The 23,615-nt window shown below is 36.0% G+C and overlaps 1 protein-coding gene across 14 annotated transcripts in view; it reads left to right on the plus strand.

The window, feature by feature from the left end:
- The window catches only part of CADPS2 (calcium dependent secretion activator 2), a 567,394-nt gene that overhangs the window by 244,170 nt on the left and 299,609 nt on the right, over positions 1–23,615 (plus strand). For all 14 annotated transcript variants that reach the window (XM_050782592.1, XM_050782594.1, XM_050782597.1 and 11 more), the window contains exons 4-6: positions 9,684–9,764; positions 16,723–16,959; positions 23,176–23,294. In XM_050782592.1, the coding sequence (XP_050638549.1) occupies positions 9,684–9,764; positions 16,723–16,959; positions 23,176–23,294 (437 nt within the window). The remainder of the gene's footprint in view (positions 1–9,683; positions 9,765–16,722; positions 16,960–23,175; positions 23,295–23,615) is intronic.

Below are 23,615 nucleotides of genomic sequence, written 5' to 3' on the forward strand. Positions count from 1 at the left end.
GCTTTTCCAATTTCACAAAATGACACCAGCATTCACTGAAGTTAGTACCCTTTGGCCTCTGAAAATTTAGGTTTATGAAGAGAAGGCTACTAAAAGACTAGGACTTAGGGTTCAAAGTGGCAGACTAGAGGATCTAGTGTGCACTGCTCTCATGGAGAGGAAACAGTGACGAGTAAACATGGACTCTCTAAGTGGATCATCTAAGAAACCACGTCAGGATGCATCAAGGGAGCAAGGGGACATGGAGAACAGAGAAGATCGAAGCTGGGCAGCCACCTGCCTGGGGCCAGCATGGAGCCAGGAGAAGCTCCTCAACACAGGGAAAGAATTAGTGAGTGAGAGTCCTCGGGGGATCCATACTTCCCATAGTGACCTGTGCAATCCTGGGAATGTGAAAACCGCATGATTCCCTTGGGCCTCTAGACTGATGCAGAGAGCTACCCAGAGTTTTTGCAGAGGCAACACTCAAGTCCATGGGGACCCCCACAGGCCTTGGACTCTGGAGCAGCCTGGTTGGTACCAGGTGCCATGGCCCTGACGGAGGCTTCAGCCATGGTGCTGGAGATGGTCAGATTGCTCTACTCCTTCTTGACAGAAAACCTGCTAAACCCCTGTGGTTTAGCAGAGCTTTGTGTTCCCCCAGGGAGCACTTGGATGGTGGATTGGGTGACTCCACTCATCCTGCTCGTAACTGGATAGGATTCAACTTCACCCTGCTCCTAACTTGGGCAGAGCCACAAGCAGGGGGTGGGGAGGACGCCCTCCCTCTCAGGATACTGAAAAGGGTGAGATCCCTGGGCTCTCAGGACGTCGGGGGAGCAGGGCATGCCTCCGTCTGAAGGCCTTTCCGGGAAGGGTATAGCCTGTCTGCCAGCCACAGTCTCTGCCTTAGGGAGCTCTGTAGACCAGAACACCTAAGAAAGAAAATGTGAACGTGGTGCCAGTGATCAAAAGGGGCTCCTCCAAGGCCTACAAGCAGACCTGGTGAGGTTGTCAGCTCTCTCTCCCCTGACCACAGAGTACTACTGTGCGTATGCCAAAATACAAAAGAGCTACATGGCTGAGTAAGAGGCTATCTGCTGGCCACCACTCTTAAGGAGCACCTACTGGATTACGGCCCAAATGAAGCACCAAAAATATTATGCCAGCATACAGCACCTGTGAAACCTAAGGCAAAAATCTAGACATAAATAAAGATTATGTACAGAGCCTTGGCTCTCTGCATGCACCCAGAAATGGAGCCAACTGACTATACTCAACTTATGTCACAGTTAAAGTAACATCAGCCCTCACACATGAAAAAGAATCAGTGCAAGAAACGCTGGCAATTCAAAAAGGCAGAGTGTCTCTTTATGCTGAAACAAACACATTAACCCATCAGCAATAGTTCTTAACCAGATCGTAATGACTCTAGTGGACAGACAGAGAATTCAGAATCTGGGTGGCAGCAAAGCTTACCAAGATCCAGGAAAAAGTTGAAACCCAATCCAAGTCATTCAAGGAATTTCGTAAAACAGCCCAAGAACTAAAAGACAAAATAGCCGTTTTAAAGAAGGAATCAACTGAACTTTTTCAATTGAAGGATTTGCTTCCAGAATTTCATAATAGGCCAGGCACAGTGGCTCATGCTTGTAATCCCAGCACTTAGGGAGACCAAGGCAAGAGTTCGAGGTCCATGAGTTTGACATCAAGGACCTCAAGGCCCATGAGTTTGAGGTCAGCCTCCAATTCTCTACAAATATTGTTTACGTGTGGTGGTGCGCAGTTATAGTCCCAACTACTTGGGAGGCTGAGGTAAGAGGATCACTTGAATCAGGGAGGTGTAGGCTGCAGTGAGCTGTGATCATGCCACTGCTCTCTAACCTTGGCCACAGAGTGAGATCCTGTCTCAGGAAAACAAACAAACAAACAAACAAACAAAATTTCATAATGCAGTCGGAAGCGTTACAACAGAATAGTGCAAACTGAGGAAGGAATCTCAGAGCTTAACAACCAGTTCTTCAAGTCAACTTTGTCAGACAAAAAAATAAATAAATAAACAATTAAAAACCGTTGAGAAACATGAGTTTATATGAAGACACCAAATCTACAACTCATTGGCATTCCTGACAGAGGAAAGAGAGTAAGCAACTTGGAAAACATTTGAGGATATAGTCCATAGAAAATTCCCCCATCTCACTAGAGAGTTGGACATACTAATTTAAGAAATACAGAGAATTCTGACAAGATAGTATACAAGATGACCAACCCCAAGGCACATAGCCGTCAGATTCACCAAGTTCAACAACAAAAACAAATCTTAAAGACAGGCCAAGTGTGGTGTCTTACACCTGTAATCCCAGCACTTTGGGATGCCCAGGAAGGCAGATCACATCAGGTCAGGAGTTCAAGACCAGCCTGGTCAACATGGTGAAACCTTGTCTTTACTAAAAATACAAAAATTAGCTTGGCATGGTGATGTGTACCTGTAATCCCAGCTACTTAGGAAGCTGAGGCAGGAGAATTGCTTGAACCTGGGAGGTGGAGGTTGCAGTGAGCTGACATTGCACCACTGCACTCTAGCCTGGGCAACAGAGTGAGACTCCATCTCAGAAAAAAAAAAAAAAAAAAAAAGACACCTCTGGTGGAAACCTTACGAGCCAGAAGAGGATAGGGGCCTGTTTTCAGCTTTCTTAAAGAAAAGAAATTCAAACCAATAAATTCATATCCTGCCAAACTAAGCTTCCTAAGTGAAGGAGAAATAAAATACTTCTCAGATAAGCAAGTACTAAAGGAATTCATTAACACTAGACTACCCTCACAAGAGGTCCTTAAGGGAGTGCTAAACATGGAAATGAAACACCAAAACCTGCTACCACAAAAACATACTTAAGCACACAGCCCACAGACAACATAAGGCATTTACACAGTAAAGTCTACAAAACAACCAGCTAACAAAATAACAGGATCAAAATCTCACATACCAATACTATCCCTGAATGTAAATGGTCTCAAAACCCCAGTTAAATGGCATAGAGCAGCAAGCTAGATAAAAAACACAAGAACCAACTGTCTGTTGTCTTCAAGAGAGTCACCTCATGTGTAATAATACCACAGGCTCAAAGTAAAGAGGCAGAGAAAGATCTATCATGCAAATGGAAAACAAACAAACAAACAAAAATGTAAAAGCTGCTATTCTCATATCAGATAGAATAGATTTTAAACCAATAACAATCAGGAAGGACAAAGAAGGGCGTTACAAAATGAAAAAGGGTTCAATTCAACAGGAAGACTTAACTATCCTAAATATATACACACCCAACACTGGAGCACAAAGACTCATAAAACAGGTTCTTCTTGACCTGTGAAAAAATTTGGTCACATATTAATAGTCAGAGGCTTCAACACCCCACTGACAGCATTAGATCATTCAGGCAGAAAACTATCAAATTCCAGAATTAAACTCAACACTTGACCAATTGGACCTAATAGACATCTACAGAATACTCTACCTAACAATCACAGAATATACATTCTTCTCATCTGCACACAGAACATATTCTAAGATTGACACATGCTTGGTGATAACACAAGTCTCAATTCAAAAAATTGAAATACTACCAAGTACTCTTTTGGACCACAAGGCAATAAAAGTGGAAATCAATACCAAGAAGATCTCTCAGACCTACATAAAACATGGAAATTAAACAACTTTCTCCTCAGTAAATCCTGGGTGAACAATGAAATTAAGACAGAAATCAAAAACTTGCTTAAAAGTAAGGAAAATAGAGACAGAACTAATGAAAATCTTTGGGATGCAGCTAAAGCAGTGTTAAAAGGAAAGTTTACAGTGCTAAACACCTTCATCAAGGAGTTAGAAATATTTCAAATTAACGACCTAACATTACACATGGAGGAACTACGAAAACATCCAACCCCAAAGCTAGCAGAAGAAATAACTAAAATCAGCAAAGAACTGAATGAAATTGAGATGCAAAAGTTCATGCAAAAAATTAATGAAACTAAGAGTTGGTTTTTTGAAATCATAAACAGGATTGATAGACTGCTAGCTAGATTAACAAAAGAAAAAGGATCCAAACAAGTGTAACCAGAAATGACAAAGATGGCATTACAGAAGATCTCAAAGAAATATTTAAAAAAAAGATCCTCAGAGACAATTTTGAAAACCTTTGTATATGCAGAATAGAAAATCTGGAGGAAATGCATAAATTACTGGAAACACACAACCTCCCGAGATTGAACCAGGCAGGAAGTGAAAACCTGAACAGACCAATAACAAATGCTGAAATTGAATCAGTAATTTAAAAATTGCAAACCAAAAAGAGCCCTGGAACGGTAGCTTCATAGCTCAGCATTCATAGCTGAATTCTACCAGATGTACAAAGAAGAACTGATACCAATCCTCCTGAAGCTGTTTTTTAAAAATCTTCCTTAACTTATTCTACAAAGCCAGCATCATCCTGATACTAAAATCTGGAAGAGACACAATGAAATAAGAAATCTGTAGACCAATGTCCCTAATGAATACAGTAACAAAACTCCTCAGTACAATACTAGCAAACAGAATCCAGCTGCATAGCAAAAAGTTAATTCACCACAATCAAGCAGTATTCCTGGGATGCAAGGTTGGCTCAACATAAGCAAATCAATAAATATGATTCACCTCATAAACAGAACCAAAATTAAAAACCACATAATGTCAATAGATGCAGAAAAAGCCTTCAATGAAGTCCAATTTTCCTTTATGATAAAAACCCTCAACAGGCTAGGCATTGAAGAAACGTATCATAAAAATAAGAGCCATCTATGGCAAACACATAGCCAGTATCATACTGGATGCAGAAAAGCTGGAATTATTCCCCTTGAGAACTGGAACATGACAAGAATGCCCACTCACATCACTCCCGTTCAACATAGTACTAGAAGCCTAGCCAGAGAAATCAGTCAATAGAAAGAAATAAAAGGTGTCCATATAGGAAAAGAGGATGTAAAATTATCTTTCTTTGTTAATGATATTCTATATATAGAAAACCCTAAAGACTGCCAAAAGGCTTCTTGAACTGATAAATGACCTCAGTAAAGTTTCAAAGTACAAAATCAACATACAAAAATCAATGGCATTTCTATACACCAGTAAAATTCTAGCTGAGAGCCAAATCAAGAACACAATCCCATTTACAATAGACAAACACACCAAACAAAAAACCCTAGGAATACATCTAACCAAGGAGGTGAAAGCTCTCTATAGGCAGAGCTATACAATACTGCTTAGAAAATGACAAATATAACAAATAAGTGGGAAAATATTCCATATTCATGGAATGGAAAAATCAGTATCATTAAAATGATCATACTGCCCAAAGCAATTTATAGAATCAGTGTTCTCCCTATCAAAATAGCAACACGATTTTTCACAGAGTTAGAAAAATCTATTCTAAAATTCACATGGAACCTAAAAGCCCAAATAGGCAAAACAATCCTAAGCAAAAAGAGAAAAGCCAGAGACATCACACTACCGAACTTCAAAGTATACTATAAAGCTAAAGTAACCAAAACAGCATCATACTAGTACAAACACAGACACATAGACAAATGGAACAGCATAGATAACTCAGAAATGTGCACCTACAACTATCTGATCTTTGATAAAATCAACAAAAATAAGCAATGGGGAAAGGACTCCCTCTTCAATAAATGGTGCTGGAATAACTGGCTAGCCATATGTAAAGACTGAAATTAGACCCCCTACCTTTCATCATATACAAAAATTAACTCAGGGTGGATTAAAGACTTAAATGTAAGACTTCAAAGTATAAAAATTCTAAAAGAAATACTACAAAATACCCTTCTTGACATCAGCTTTGGCAAATAACTTATGGCTAAGTCGACAAAAGCAATTGCAATGAAAACAAAAATTGACAAGTGGGACCTAATTAATCTAAAGAGATTGTGCACAGCAAAAGAAATTACCAACGGTCAACCCACAGCCTACAGAATGGGAGAGAATATTTGCAAACTATGCATCTGACAAAGATCTAATATACAGATATTTATGAGGAACTTAAGCAAAATCAATCCAATTAAAAAATGGGCAAAGGACATGATCAGACACTTCTCAAAAGATGTACAATGGCCAAAAAACATGAGCCAATGCTTAACATCACTAATCATCAGAGAAATGCAAATGAAAGCCACAATGAGATAGATACCATCTCACAGCAGTCAGAATGGCTATTATCAAAAAGTCAAAAAAAAAAAAAAAAAAAAAAAAAAAACCAACAGATGCTGGTGAGGCTGCAGAGAAAAGCAATGTTTATATTCTGTGGGTGGTAATCCAAATTACTTTAGCCACTGTGGAAAGTAGTTTAAAGATTTCTCAAAGAAGTTAAAACACAACTACTGTTACACCTAGAAATCCTACTACTGGGTATGTACCCAAAGAAAAATAACTCGTTCTATCAAAAGGACACTTGCACCCATATGGTCATTGATACACTAATGACAATAGCAAAGACCTGGTATTAATATAGGTGTCCATTAATAGTGGGTTGGATAAAGAAAATATTATATAGATACATAAAATATTTTATAATATAAATATATATACACATACACATATATACCATGGATTATTATACAACCCTAAAAAAGAATGAAATAATATTCTTTGTAGCAATGTGGATGCAGCTGGAAGCCATTATCCTAAGCAAATTAACACCTGAACATAAAACCAAACACCACACATTCTCACATGTAAATAAAAGCTAAACATTGAATGCACGTAGATACAAAGATGGGATTAGTACACTGGGGAATGATTGACCAAGGGAAATGTGAGCTGAAAAACTACCTATGGGATACTATGCTCACCACCTGGGTAGTGGGACTATCTGTATCCCCAGCCTCAACAACAACATGTAGTATACCCATGTAACAACCCTGCATGTGTACCCCCTTGAATCTGAAATAAAATTAAAAAAAAAGACAATGTAGTGCCCCAATGCTCTAATTGTTTTTTGTTTGTTTGTTTGTTTTTTGCTTCCTTTTTTTTCAGACAAATGTGATCAAGCCACTAATATTTTTTTAAAGACAGACCAAGCGCGGTGGCCCATGCCTGTAATTCCAGCACTGAGGAAGGCAGAGGCAGGAGGGTCACTTGAGCCCAGGAGTTCAAGACAAGCCTGGGCAACATAGCGAGAACTCCATCTCCACAAAAAGAAAAAAAATATGTAGTTGTAAATTGTCTTTTACAAACAAAACTACCAAAATTTAGAAATAACTCAAACAATTTCACTTACAATTAAGTAAGTGCTGTTAATCTATAGATATAAATACAAAAAGATGATAGTGTTTCTAGTGAAGTTTGAAAAACTATGGCCTTTTGTTTTAAGATATTAAATGCTATTTTTGTTGGAGCTGTGAGAAAAAATATAATTCCTTTATATGCAAGTAACTTTTTTATTTCTTTTGAAGAAATATGTATCAGCATTTAAGTAAAGACCATAATATATTTCATATTACATTTAGTGCATTTGAGGTATTGTTATAGTTTCAGTGTTCTTATGGTTTAATTTTTAGGAGCTTGGAATGAGAGATTTCAGTTAACCTGGAACATGTACTTATTACATATTACTTTTCTTCATAATTACATTAGGTTTTTTTTTTTTTTTTTTTTTTTTTTTTTTTTTTTTTTTTTTTTTTTTGAGACGGAGTTTGGTTCTTGTTGCCCAGGCTGGAGTACAATGGTGTGGTCTCCGCTCACTGCAACCTGAATGTCCAGGGTTCAAGTGATTCTCCTGCCTCAGCCTCCCAAGTAGCTAGGATTACAGATGTGTGCCACCACACCAGGCTAATTTTTTTGTATTTTTATTAGAGACAGGGTTTCACCGTGTTGGCCAGGCTGGTCTTGAACTCCTAACTTCAAGTAATCCACCCGCCTCGGCCTCCCAAAGTGCTGGGATTACAGGCATGAGCTACCGTACCTGGCCAATTACATTAGTTTTTAATTTGAATCATTTTGGTTTTAGACACAGTGAAGAGAAACTTGTTTCTGTTCGATTTTGAATCATATTCATCAACTAAAATTAAGTTTATTAGTTCTATGAGATGACATAGAAAGAAACTCCTTTATAACAATGACTTATTTTAAGAAAATCTTGCCTGTTTTTTTAACTTATTTTAAAATGAAATTGGTTTTTTAAAAATCAACTTGGAAACATATTTTAGACAGATAATCTCAGGCCTTTTGTGTATTTTTTCCCAAGAGAAAATTAACATGCATATCCTCAATTTAACATTTTGTGTATATCTATAAAGAAAATAAGAAGACTTTCTTCTGTCTCTCTGACCTATTGTTTGTGCTGGAGATAGAGTGATCTTTCCAAAGCTTATGTCTGATCATATCACTCCTCCACTTTAAACCTTTCAAGGAAGTCTCCTTGTTGTAGGAACTAACTCCAGATTCCCTAATGTGGCTTGTGAAGAGTAACTTATGAAGTTGCCCTGCTTCTCTCTCCAGTCCTGTCCCTCACTCTGCCTCTTCTGGTATCTCATTCCAAAAGAACCACTGTGTGTGTCCAGTTTTACCTCCTCACCTCCAGACTTTTGGTTTTCTCTTGTAGAAACATCTTTCTCTTTTTTTTTTTTTTTTTTGACTCTTCATATAAATTGCCTTATCACCATCGTGTTAATCTGGTTTGTTTCTACTCATGTTTTTGAGGACTTTCTTATTTGAGGATGTTTTTAAAAATGTAACCTCGTCAATTTGTTGTTCTTCAGGAAAGGGACAAGTAAACCGTATTCTCCTTGGTGTTTAATGTTATTCTCAATCGAATCTTTAGATGGTCCTTTACTAAAGTGTATTGTGCGGTTCAGGCTTCTTCGTGATGAGAGTGCAAAAGGAGAAAAAACTAAAGTCAAGAGAAAATTAACACTTAACCTCCTCACTTTAACATTTTTATAAAGGAACTAATAAATATTGAGTGAATGGGTGAAAAGGTATGAGCAAAGTTAAAATAAGTTATAGAAAAAGTTAAGGATTAGTTCATAAAGTGAAAATAATTTTCCATGTAAATGGGAGATTTCTTAAAAAAAAAAAAAGATGAGAGCACACTTTTCTTGTTTTCAGTCAAATTTAGAACAGGAGAATGGATTTCTAATATGCTGCCAATCCTTAAAAGAATGGAAGGGTTTCTTGGCAGTATTAGTCTATTGGTATTAGAATGAGGAGTATATGAAGACTTAAGTGGTAGAAAGTTAGTCAATCAAAGAGTACTTTCATAGTTTAGTACTAATACAAACGTATTATTAAAACAAAGGGAATGTTTTAAAATACAAAGAAAGAAGTGAAACATTACTCAGCATCTCGTCCTCCAGAAATACATGGTGAGAACTTGAAAGAACAAAACAAGCGGTTCATATATCTGGAACTATTTAGGACTGACCTAATGATCAAGAAATCCAATTTCCTGATTTTGTGGTTTTGTGAATAAAACCACAATGAGAAACTACCCAATAAATTTATCTAGTCTGCCAATCTAATTAAACAGCCTCCTGTATTCTCTTTGTAATAGATATCTGATACAGTCTATTAAACATTTTTGAGTCATTTAATCTTTGCCTTGGTCTGTGGGTCACTGCTATTAAGTAATCACAATATGTGTAACTTCTGTTTTGTTTTTAAGCTGGATAATGCAGACGAACAAGCAGCCCAGATCAGAAGGGAACTTGATGGCCGGCTGCAATTGGCAGATAAAATGGCAAAGGTAAATTATTAACTTGGACATACTGTACCCCGTTCCTTTCTTTACATAGATTTCTGTGAGCTGAAAAAGTGTTTTGTATAGGTTAAAAAAAGCCAGCATAATTTTAACATTTTCTTCTCTACACATAGACCGCTTAATCCCAAATATCTGAATGCATGTTATCTAGATGGAACATATTATTCACTTTACATATTCATCCTTAATATGTGAACTGTTTAATTTTAATGATAACTTTTATAGACTTTTCTTGAAGCAATGCATGAGTTTCTCAAACTGCCAGATCTAGAAGAGTTTTAATGTTGTACTAAGCAAAATATATCCAGGGAGAAAAAACTCCTCCCCACAAAATCATATAATACATTCCTAAGTATACAGCGGAGTTATTGGCACATAGTGGTTCCAACTGATATTTAATTGAATGACTAAATGCATGAAAAAATATAATTTTAAGTATCTAGTATACAATCTGGCAGATAAAGTGTATTTGATACAAGAAATTCATCATATTGTACTTATTTGTATGATCACTGTGTATCATGAATAGAAATAGATTTCAGACAAAAGCCACGAGTTTTTTCTAGTACTTAAGGTTTTTAGAGAGACTGGAACTTAATTGTCTAAATCATTCTTTAGTGAATTTATTGATTAACTTACTTCAGTAGTATGAAAATTTTAGTTCTTTTCAATGGACTTGCAATTATAGTGCTGTTGATTGCTTTGAGCATAAGATTCTTTCCCTTTCCTTTCTGTTTAGCAAAAACTTCCAATATTTGATGGATAGTCTCTCTATATCTCTCTCATAACATGTATACAATAAACTGCACACATCTTCATTTTACAGTTTAATGAATGTTTATGCATACACCTTGTGTAGCCACCTCCCAAATCAAGATAGTAAACTCTTCCAGCATTCAAGAAGTTATATCCCATACTAATTTTAACAATTATTTTTGTAATTCTGCAAAGAAAATTTGTATTTGTAAATATTAATATATGTTTTTAAAATGCTGGTACTGTTTAAACGTATATTAAAAAGTAAAAGAAAGGTTGAGAAATTAGAGAGAAACAATAAAATGAGAAAAATTGAGAGAAATTGTGTAACAAGAATAACAGTAAGTTGTAAGAACCAAGCTGGAATTAGATCACGAGGAACAATCTCTAAATGAATGAAGATACAGTGTGCTATAAATTAGGGGCCAAAGAGTTACATTTGCACAGAGGGCAGTGGTTGAAAGGATAACATGCCTTATTTTTGTCCTCTGGGTTTCTAGGAAGGTTGTATACTTGTATATAGATTTTACCTGAGACTGGACACATTGTCATATGCAATGCTTTAGAATAAAGTTTAAGTGATTTTCTGGAGAGTTATGGGACTGGAAGAAAAGCCTCAGACATATTCTCAGGTTCATACTGAGAAGAAGGCACGTTCATAAACACCTGGGCTGAGTCAGAAGAAAGGGTTAGTGATGAACACACAAAGGCTTCTTCTTGAGAAAACCCTGATGGTTTCATCAGAGATGTTGATAGAGTGGAAAACGCATGGAGAAAGAAGGAAAGCCCATGGGTTTGGAAGGCAAAATATACCTCTAAAAATAGGATACCTTTTGATGAAAATATTGACATAGCAGATTGAGCGGGTTTAATTGCTTTCCACTTCAAGTTCACCAAAGTGAAGCCATCTTAATGAAATATTTTTAAGGCTAATAACAATTGACTGACCTTGTTGAATTATATTCTGACAATAATCCTACAAACCTTGTAAGGGCAGATGATATCATGAAGTTAATTTCATAGAAGAGGAAATTGAGGCTTAGAAAAGATTATTTATTTCACCATGATTACATAACAAATAAGTGGCTGAGGCAGACCTCAAATCCTGGCCTTGCCTCCAGAGCCTCAGCTCGCTCTCTTACATCCTGCTGCCTCTGCAATCTGATAATTCCAGAAGTGTGGTTGATAAATAGCTATTAGTTGGCATTCAGGAACACCCCCTTCTGTATTTCACAGAACAACACAATATAATAACAATAAAACTACAGGGCAAAATCTCTGTTTCAAGAGGGATGTTGGCTTTAATACTTTAGCCAAGAGGTGATTAGGAAGTAGTGAACAAAATGTGTACAGGGCCAGAAAGACCTGTGACCAAATTCATGATTGCTGTTTTCTAAACATAATAGTAGGCACGATACTTAACACTTTCGAGCCTCATTTTTTCTATCCACAAATTAATTGAACACCAACTATACAGCCAGGTGCTGTCTTAGTTACTTGGGATACATTGGGATAAAATGAGACAAAAATATTTCTGCCAGGCCCTGGTGGAACTTACATTTTATTTGCGATAACCCCACAATAAGCAGTGAACATGCCATGTAACTGAATTATGGAAGGTGATCATTGTTACTTAGGAAATAGATCAGAAAAAGCGGGATGGGGAATGTAGGAGGGAGATGTGGGTGGTTACAGTTTTCAGTCAAGTGGTCAGGGCAGGCCAATTCTTGATAGTACAGTCCTTCCAGATACTCAGGCCAAAAAACTTGGAATCATCTTTGACCTCTTTTTCTCATACCTCATGCAACTTATCAGGAAATCCTTTTATCTCTACCTTCACAGTATTTCCAGAATGTGACAGTTGCTGCCATCCTCCCCCTTCTAGTGTGGTCCAGTCATCTTTGTCTCTTGTCTCAATCATTGTTCTGTCCTTTTAGTCGGTCTCCTGGATTCTACCCCTGTCCCCATTAACACAACAGCCAGCAATGTTCTGCACTAAATCTGTGATGATTCCCTATGTTGCTGAGAAAAAAAGAAAAGTTCTTAAAATGGCCTTCAAAGTCCTGTGTGATCTGTTCTTTGTTACCCCTCTGACTTTATCCTCCACTAAACTCTTGCCCTTGCTCAATCCACTTTGGCTACGGTGGCCTCCTTGCCTTTCCTTGCCACAGGGCCTTGGCCCTGGCTCTTCACCTGCAGCGAACATCCACTGACATTTACATGGCTTGCTCCCTGCTGTAGTCAGGTTCTGCAGAGAGACAGAACCAATGGGAGATTATATCTATATTTTCATATATCTAGACAAATATCTAGGTACATATAATAAATATGTATATAATATTTAAAGTAGATGTTATGCATACATACATGTTATATGTGTGTGTGCGTGTGTGTGTGTGTATATATATATATATACATGTGTGGCGGGGGAGGGCAGGGAGAGAGAGAAAGATTGATGGTGTTCAAGGAATTGGCTTCCACAGCTGTGGGCACTGGCAAGTCCAGAATCCATAGGACAAGTAGGCAGGCTGGAAATTCAGGTGAGGGTTGATGTTACAGTCTTAAGTCTGAAATCTGTAGGGCAGACTGGCAGGCAAGAAACTGTGTTTTAGTCTTGAGGCAAAATTGCTGCTTCTTTAGGAAACCTTCACCTTTGGTCATAAGTCCTTTAACTGAGTGAATGAGACCTACCTATAGATGTAGGAGGGTGATCTGATTTATTGAATCTACTGATTGTAAATGTTATTAACATCTAAAGAATATCTTGATAGCAACACTTAAATTCATATTTGAAATTCATATTTGAACCCAACAACTGGGCACCATAGCCTAGCCAGATTGACAAACAAAATTAATCATCATACTTCCTCATCCACTTTTAGCTCAAAGGGTATCATCTCCTCATTGAGACCTTCCCCGACCACCCCGTTTAAAACTGCAACCCTTCTCACCACTCACTCTGTGTTCCTTCTAGACTTTTTCTCCATGCCACTTACCACTTTCTACCATAAGAAATTATTTCCTTGTTTACTAAGTGTATCACCTCACAGCAAAATACAGGTTTCATGGCAGCAGAGGACTTTGTCCATTATCTTCATGGTTCTGTCCAGGAGCCTGGGGTAGAACACATAGCAGACCCTCAGGGAATGTCTATCGAATGACTGAGTCTTACGTGCTGGCATATTTGTGAGAAAGCTGGAGCTGTGAAGAATTCTTGAATTATTTGTAGACTCCCTCCCTTTTCTCTCACTCATTTGAATTGAAAGGAAGAGAAAATACCGATATGGTAACGATAACTGAATCTGCTCTAATTTGTAGCAAAAACATTTAAACACTTCAACGATTTAGTTAGGTTTGAAACCAGCTACACAAGCAGTAGTTCACTTGATGCCATGATGCTGAGATCAGAACCTAAAATTAATATGGGGCATGGGAAGCAGCAGAGATCAGCTTAGAGAAACTATCCTAGGGTATGAAATCCAGATGTCATCTAGTGGAAGGTTAACAGCACTTAAGAAAAAGTGATTATATTTGAATAATGAGAAAACCTTTTAAATAAACAAATATTGTTTTTGGGTATACCATGTATTAAGACCACTAGTGACCTATGCTGTACAGAGGACCTAATTAGAACACATAGCTTATAAGAGTGACTCACAGTTAGACAACTAGGAAATAACCCTATTTCTGATTCAATTTTAGTTTAAAAGAACGAATATGAAATGTGTATTTGTCTGATACACAATTAGTTTTGTTGTTTGCCAGTGAGGGACAACACAAGCAGGCTAAATAGAGTTGATGAAATATTATCAATAAACCTCAAAGTTTTAAAACAGAATTTTGAGCTTTCTCAGAGAAAAAATTCAAGTATAGTCTAGTCCCTGAAAAATTTGGAAATACGGATAAAAGAGCCAATTTTGGAGATGCCTGCTTTTCTCCTGTTTGACAGATGATAGTTAATGAAATGTTTATAGTTAAAGCTAAATACAAATAGATTTTTTTTCTTGTGCTAATGCTAGTTTTTCCATAACATGTTGAAAATTTGAAAGCAAAGCATTAGTATATCAGCACTTTCAGATATGTGACATACTCACCTTTTTATTTGTTAAACTATACTTCTTGAGGATAAAATTATGACATTCATACAAATATAAAATGGACACACAATAGAGATTTTATTCAATGCATAATTAATAAGCAAACAAGTTAGATATTAAAACCAGAGCAAAGAGCATGTGAGAAACTAGGTGTTTGGGGGCATTACTAAGATAAGATTAATGGGCTTAATTAAAAATTGGTTAATTTGTAATACAGATTTAAACTGAACCTTTGGGTTATATTATTCACCAAACATTATTTGCACCTCTTTCAGACACAGTTTTACAAGGTAACGTGTAACTTTATTGTCTGGAACCTTGAATCAATAATAAATAATAAGGTGAACTAAGATCTTTTCCCCAAATGATCATTGGATAGCCTTCACCTCCATATGACATTGAAAGGATCTGCCCCCTCATTGCTTTGCCTTATTTCTCAGTTTTGGATGCTTTTTCTGACAGCCTTAAAGTTAGTCCAAAAACATAAAATATGTTTTTTATGGATCGTTTTGCTTTTTTCCCCTCTCTTTGCTTATCTGAAAAATTATTCTAAAGACAATTCCTTCCCTCCCCCACCCCACTAAAGGAAACCCAGGTATTCTATAGCTGGGTGGTTGCCTGTTTTTTTAAGGATACAAATTTGCTATTTTGGAATGTTGCTTCAAACTGTAGAGAAGTTTTAAAAGGATACTTAAGAACCTTCTTTGGGAAAGTTAATTTTTAATGTAGATATTTAATCTGTCTGTGACATTATGCAATTTTAATTTTGATTATATGTAAATTATTTTAAAAAGAAATATGTGAAGGTTATATTGGGGGAAAAGAAAAACAGGTGGCCTGCGACTCTGGGACTGATCTGTGAAGTGGTGCCAGATGTTCCTTCCCATCCCATGAACGAACTGGTGCAAGTGAGTCAGACTAGATGCAGGTTGACGAGCACGCTGGATGCTTTCCAGTTGTACTAGTAATGCAGATTTCTTAGGTTAGATTTTGAATGATGTCAAGGGAGAAAACGTAAAGGCCGTGCTGGAGCATTCAGCAGTCATTTGAAAGATGGCCGCTTTAGGCTTTCATCCTCCAGCCAGTTCTATGCAGTGGTGGTCATTTTACACTAGGCTTAATGTTGTAAAACTATATACCCTCTGTCTTTAAGAGAGAAAACCTAAGTGCCAGGTTGGTAAACATTAAAGAAAGAGCCAAGAATGTGAGGGAACAAAGTGCTCTCATTTGCTGTTCTGGGGAATATAAATTTATTATAATCTGCTCTAAGAGTGATTTGGCACTACCAAAGAATGATTTGGTAAATATCAATATTTGGAATGTCCTTTTAATTGAGCAGAAGAAACAAATCTGATTGCAGAGTTAAAATTATTGAATGACAATGCTGATATAATTTAGCAAGAAAATAGAATCTTTCAAATTGATATTGTTACTTTTTCCCTTGATAGTTTTTATCATAAATTTCCTTTTGCTTTAAACATTTTCTAAGCCTTTAGTAAAAAACTGAATTTATAGCCACAAGAGATCTTGGCACATTAATGTGAAAATTTACTAATTTTAGAAATATGACCATATCACTCTTCAATAATGTGATTTTTTAATGCCTATTTATGAAAAAGCATACCTTTCCAACAATGCATATCTGTGGTAAGAAATAGGGCTATTGTTAAAATGTTTGTTTCCTAACTGGCAAAGCTGTGTGTCCTGAATTTTTTTTATAGACCAGTTATCTCAAGCATTGCAAAGCTACCAGTGGCTAAGGTTCATCTATATAGTAAAATATCTTCCATGCATGTTTTCAGAGTTTGTTTTTCCTTAAGCAGATCTTATCACAAATAAAGTTAATGTGAAAATATATGTGATTTTTTCATTTTGTACTGCAATGATCCTCAATAAGATATCTGAAGTACCTTAGATATATTCAAAAATGCCAAAGCCTGAGGATTTTAAAGCCTAGTGACTGAAGTAGGGTAGATATGTTGAGAGTGTTGTAATTTCTAAGACAGCAAAGTATATACATCATACAATTTTTTAATGATGAATTGAAATATGACTTATGTAACACTATTATTTTAAAAATTATTTTCAAGGAAAGAAAATTCCCCAAATTTATAGCAAAAGATATGGAGAATATGTATATAGAAGAGTTGCGGTCTTCGGTGAATTTGCTAATGGCCAATTTGGAAAGTCTTCCAGTTTCGAAAGGTGGTCCAGAATTTAAATTACAAAAATTAAAACGTTCACAGAACTCTGCATTTTTGGACATAGGAGATGAGAATGAGATTCAGCTGTCAAAGTCCGACGTGGTGCTGTCATTCACCTTAGAGGTAAGTAGCTTTATCTCATGCTCACCTCTGGCAGCATAAATGAAGCTGCAAAATAATTTCTGTTGACCTTTGCAGTAACTTTTAGAATTTAAAACAGTGTAATATATGTTGGAGATGTTAAATTATTCTTCATTTGTTGGACTCTCAGCTTGTATATGCAAATGAATGCAAATTTCCCTTTAAACATAACAGTATTAGGATTAAATAATAAAATAATAAAAGTTTTAAGGCAAATCTTCTTTATGCCATCGAGGCTAGTGTAAGTTTACTGATAAAATAGGGCGAGCATTGTGGCTCACACCTGTAATCCCAGCACTTTGCGAGGCCTAGGCAAGAAGATCACTTAAGCCAAGAAGTTTAAGACCAGCCTAGGCAACATAGCGAGACCCTGTTTCCTTAAAAAAAAAAAAAAAAGAATTATCTGGTCATGATGGTGCCTGTAGTCCCAGCTACTTGGGAGGCTGAGATGGGAGAATTGCTTGAGCCCAGGAGGTTGAGGTTACATTGAACAGTGATCATGACACTGCATTCCAGCCTGACTGACGGAGTGAGACCCTGTCTCAAAAATACAACAATAACAAAAATTCATTGATAAAATAAGCATCAAAATGCACATGGGTAGAAATAGCAATTCAATATATAATTGAATTCTTTGTAATTTGGGAACTCCTTTCAGATTTTTGGTTAACCTTTCTTTTTAAATCTACTTTACCCATAGGATCATTTTACTAGGATCATATCAAATAAGCCAGTTATAATGCACATTATTAGGTATCATGAATGATGAGAAATAGAGAATTCTTCTTTTTCAGGACTTCAAGTTTTATTACAGGCACAGTACATATTAGAGCAAGAACAAAAGTCATACATTTAAAATTGTATTCTCCAAAACTTCAGAATTTCATATTTTATGCAAATCACTGGAAACCGAAGACTAATACTCTTTGTACAACTTTCTATTGATGCTTTACATATCTCTTCATTGATCATCTATGTATATGGGCTTATCTAGTTATATGTCTGTGGGTTTGTACACCACAACACACACACACACACACACAGACACACACACACACCCCTGACATCTTTAGTTCCCAGGAGAAAGAATGTATGTGAGGCATTAAGATAAAAGATTATAACATAATAATTAGGAGAGTCAAGTCACCATTTGGCTGAAACTCCAGTTTCCCCTCCCCATAATTTTTATTCCATTAGTAAATAGTAACAATGTGACACTTTAATTCATAGCTCTTTCAAAAATTATATTGAGGCTTATAGCTCCTTCCTTTTATCCTCTCTACTGGTTCCCAGTGCTGCCATTTGCATTTGCTGATTGACAAATAAAAGTAAATACAGTCTTACGAAGAACAGTTTTCAATTTCTTTATTGAAACTTCATTTCCTTAGTTTATGGCAGAAGAAGAAAACTTCTATTTTTATTCTTTTTTCTCCATATATTTAACTCTGAGATACATTCAAACTTGAGGACATCTGCCTCTCACTTTCTTGACTTCAGGATTAATGATTTAGTTGTAGGTTAATAGATTAAACTTAGTGTCATATTAGAACTATGAGGCTTTCTTCTGACTCAAGATTCGATTCTGGGCTTACCTAATGACTTGACCAAATGGTTTCACTACTGGGTTTCTTCTCAGCCTTTTCAATCTTATAACATAAGGATGCTAACTACATAGCATGTTACCTGTAGAATTTCCTCATCATTCCTGTCTCAGATCTCCTGCTGAGTGAAATACAAAACGTCAACTCTTTTCTATTTTTTAAGACTTTATACAAAACAAAATTCATCCCTTAATTATAGTATAACTTTTTCCAACAAGAGTTTATCTTATTTATTTATTTATTTATTTATTTATTTATTTGGAGACTGAGTCTCTCTCTCTCATACTGGAGTGCAGTGGCGTTATCTCTGCTCACCACAACCTCCACCTCCTAGGTTCTAACGGTTCTCCTGTTTCAGCCTCCTGAGTAGCTGGGACTATAGGCGTGCAACACCATGCCCGGCTAAGTTTTTTTTTTTTTTTTGTATTTTTAGTAGAGATGGGGTTTTGCCACCTTGCCCAGGCTGGTCTCGAACTCCTGAGCTCAGACAATCCACCCACCTCTGCCTCCAAAAGTGCTAGGATTACAGGCTTGAGACACTGTGCCCAGTCTATAATTTAAATTTATTGATGAAAAAAATAATTTGTAGAGCAAATAACTTTTATAATGTACAAGTCTAGCATTATCTTTATATGTAAACATTCAGAACTAAAAGTTTAGAACATTCTCTTTTCTCTATTGTTCAAAAATCTTAAACAATTGTAATAATTAACTTATGAATTATGTTTTGCCTGTTGAAAACAAAATTAGGCTGCTGAGTCGATGTTTAAGTGATAACTATGAAATGATATTCTGTCCTTTATTGCCAATATGTTTAGGAGGACTGTTCCGTTGGCAGTAGGTTGTTAGAGAATATGAGCTAAAACTTCACTTTTCATGGTCTGAGAAGCTTGCATATTTATAAAATTGTTTTGACATCCTCTGTTGCTATGTCTATCTAAGGCAGATATTTTCCTACTATTGCATTATACAAATCTGTTCTCAGTGTCCACAGTATTTTAAGCAAGAGTTATGTGTCCAGCAACAACGTAAAGTCGTGTTAAGTGACGATGGTGCAGTGCATGTTTATAGGATACCAGAGAGAATAGATATGCCTCTAGTCACAGGGCCTGTGACATCAGCCAAGCTAAAATGAGTAATTATCTCTAGTTCTTTCAGCAAATCTTGCTCCTCAGACCCCATATTTCAGCCTAAGAAAACTCTGAAAGGCAAGCAGTTAATCCCATTTAAAGCTGTCACACTTCATTAGTCAGGCTTAGAAGTGGTCCAGTGGAGGAATCTTTTCTAAGAACTATACTGAGTCAAAGGAATAAAGTGCAGATTTGAAAAACTCTACTCAAATTTCACCTTCTCTTTAAAATTGCTCCCACCCTTCCCTTCTCCCACCATACCCTATTCCCTTCCCAAGATCAGTTTTTGCTATAGTACTTACCAACTAACATATAGTTCAGTTATATATTGTGTTTATTGTTAATTATCTGGCTTTCTCTACTAGAATGTAAGTTGCAGGAAGGTTCTATTTCTTTCTCTTTCTTTTTTGTTTACTGAGGTAATGAAAGTGCCTAAACAATGCCTAGTGCACAATTGACTCAGTAAATACTTATTGAATTAAGGATTTTTATGGTACCAAAAAAGCAGCTGTACAGGATTACTTTTAGGTTTCCCTGTTCATTAAGGCTTCAGAAGAAATATTAAAGCAAGAGATGATCCAATCCACAAAACGCTAAGCTATTCAATAATGTTAAATGTTCAAGCAATACTAGAAAAACAAATGTTGACCTAAGAAGTGGAAAGTGGGGAATGTTATCAATGGCATGAGTATAGTTGACTTCTTTTTTTTTTTTTTTTTTTTTTTTTTTGAGACAGAGTCTCCCATTGTTGCCCAGGCTGGAGTGCAGTGGCGCGATCTCAGCTCACTGCAAGCTCCTGCAGGTTCACGCCATTCTCCTGCCTCAGCCTCCTGAGTAGCTGGGACTACAGGCGCCCGCCACCACGCCTGGCTAATTTTTTTGTGTTTTTAGTAGAAACGGGGTTTCACCGTGTTAGCCAGGATGGTCTCGATCTCCTGACCTCGTGATCCGCCTGCCTCGGCCTCCCAAAGTGCTGAGATTACAGATGTGAGCCACCGCGCCCAGCCTATAGTTGGTTTTTTACACTGAATTCTTTCATTGATATTAGGCTAGCAGATTCCATGAGTTTCTCTATGTTTGGTGCTATATGGTTCCCAATTTCACCATACTGCTCAGTGTCATTCTTTTATAAACTACACATGCTTAAATGTCTCCTAACTCTGTGGTCAGCATTTCACCTGGAAGAAAGTTACCTAGTTTCACATTTTATACGTGCCTCTCTTCTTTTTACTTCTAGGACAGCTTTATTTATTTTATCCTTATGACATCAGCTACAGAGAGAATGGGAAAGAGAAGATGAAAAATAGGTCGGTTTAGCTTCCATAGGTCCACTAGCAAGTTTTACTGGGAATTGAAACACTTACTTAAAGTTAGATTAGCTGATGGTCCATGGAATTCTTGGCTGTCTTTATCACTAATTATTTAGGCCAGCTATGTTTTATTTTCCTTTTTGATATCAGATCTGTACAATCATATTGTTTTATTTATACGTATAGATTTTTTTTATCACAGAAACTGTATCTTTTGAAAGTGACAATTCTGCAGGATAAAAGGTTCCCAGCATAGTTGGAAGTATTGTTTTGAAAAGCAGAGTACCATTTCATAAGTAGTATGTTTTAGGAGGTCATGTTTACAGTAGCTTATAGTAGAGGTGACAGAAATAATGTCAAGCAGATGCTGCCTTTCTTCTCTTGCATTTGGGCTATTTAAACACACTGCAGAAAGAGATGCAGTGTCAATAATATTCTGAAATATGAAGCAGTGCTCTTACGATTTCTAGACTTGTGGTACCCAATTCTGTTGTTTCATACATTTTAAATGACCATCAAACATTTTTATTATTAAGAAGTTATTAGAGTAATGGTGGTAAGTCCAAGTGTATTTGCCTTTTAATTAATATGGTTATGTATTTGATTTATCTCAGCTTCTGGTTTTATTTGTATAAGAATCTAACAAATTTCAATATTACTAACAAAAAACCTGAGTCATTAAAAATGCATAACTTCCTTTGCTTATTTTCTTTAATCAAGATTTAGTATTTCATCCCAATTTCCCTGAGGAGTGTTAGAACAGGTGTGAAAGATACTACTTTTCTCTATCAATTCTCCATTACTTTTCTTGGTCTGTTTTCGGTTAAGTCCTGATTTTGATTCATATGTTGGTATGCATTTCCATGTGAGAAAATGACAAAAGCCCTGGTTGAGGAGGAAAACCTGTTCTGAGTTTGACCTTTTATTTTATTGATAAATAACTGAGTGATCAGTTTCCTATATATTTTATGAAAACAAAATTTAACAAAAACCAAATACACATTTATATTTACAAACATGACTCTTCTCTTGTAACAGAGCTGAAAGGAAGAACACTTTTAAGATGATTTGTTTTTTGAGCCCTTTTGGATCAAAATTCTTATCACGACTCTATAAAAAATGTAATGACTGTAATAAAGTATTACATGATCAGGAACTGATACAGATTATGTTTATGGTAGATATTTTGGTAGCTATGAAACATGAATTTTATTATTATTTGTACAGATACAACATGGGATCAATGAAGAAATCAATGTACATATATAAATGCATTTTAATCTATTTTATAAATTAAATTTTGAGAATTTAGAAGAGTTCATGATGTAACTTTTGATTGAAAACCTTATGGTAAATAATATTCATATTTGATGTATACATCCAATGAGAATGATAGGTTACAGTGTTTTAAGATTGGCAGCCTCTTCGACAAACATTAAAAAGCGCACATAAAAAATATATGTTGTCCTTTCTCTCAGGAGTTACAAATACATAAGGCAATATCAGTTTTTCCAGTGTACTGAATTAAATTGGTACATATCTTTAATGGATAGAAAAATTATTTTTACTTACCAAGTTAGTATTAAGATGTTCAGTGACAAATTATAGTTTTCCATTTAATAAGATACAGTCCATAAATTAAACTCTTTTACAGACAGTAATAGTAATCTCAAGTGAATATAGAAAATTTCTGATGTCATGTGTTGATATCAATGAGTTGGTATGATGGTATAAATGTCTGCCATTAATATATACTATATTAATTTATATGGAACTTGTGTGCTGCTGTTATCATCTGCACTGAATTTTCATTTGTGATTCTGCTTAACTTCATGCAGACTTGCCTTAATTTGTTAAGGATCTGAGTTTAAATTTCGTTTAATTCACTACAGCTTATATTTATGACCTTTGACCTTACTCTTATCTGTAGCTGGCAGCAAATATAGTTTCAGTTGCCAGATTTCCTAAAAATATTATTTGCTATACCTTCTATGAATAGAGGTGGATTCTAAAGAAGATAAAAATACCAGTGATGTTAATAAAACAAATTTTTTTTTCAGTTTTGTCAATCTTCTTTATTCAGTTCATGCTGCTATTTCTGTATATTGCTAAATGTTGTCAACTTGATGCATTATTTTAAAATCATTTTATCTTTAGATTGTCATAATGGAAGTGCAAGGCTTGAAGTCAGTTGCTCCCAATCGAATTGTTTACTGTACAATGGAAGTGGAAGGAGAAAAACTGCAGACAGACCAGGCTGAAGCCTCAAGGCCACAGTAAGCCAGTTGAAAAAAATGTATTGTTGTTATTGTTTGTTTTTTTAATCCTCCCGAAGAAACATGCTCTATTTATGTGCATAAATGTGTGGTATTACACTCTAAAACTGCTATTTGGCTAGCTTGTCTCAAATGTGTTAGAACTAGTGTGTTCCTTTCTGGATAATGATGTTATAATTAGAATTTTGGCAGAATTCCTGTGTAGTACAAACAGGAAATCCAACATGCAAATGCAAAGCTAATCATTAGGCAATAAAACATTTATAAGTCATTTCTAAGGAAAGCAAATTTTATCATCATTTGTTATTTGAAAGGTAATAC

This window comes from Macaca thibetana, chromosome 3, assembly GCF_024542745.1.
Source record: "Macaca thibetana thibetana isolate TM-01 chromosome 3, ASM2454274v1, whole genome shotgun sequence".
In the NCBI taxonomy this organism is placed as follows: Eukaryota; Metazoa; Chordata; class Mammalia; order Primates; family Cercopithecidae; genus Macaca; species Macaca thibetana.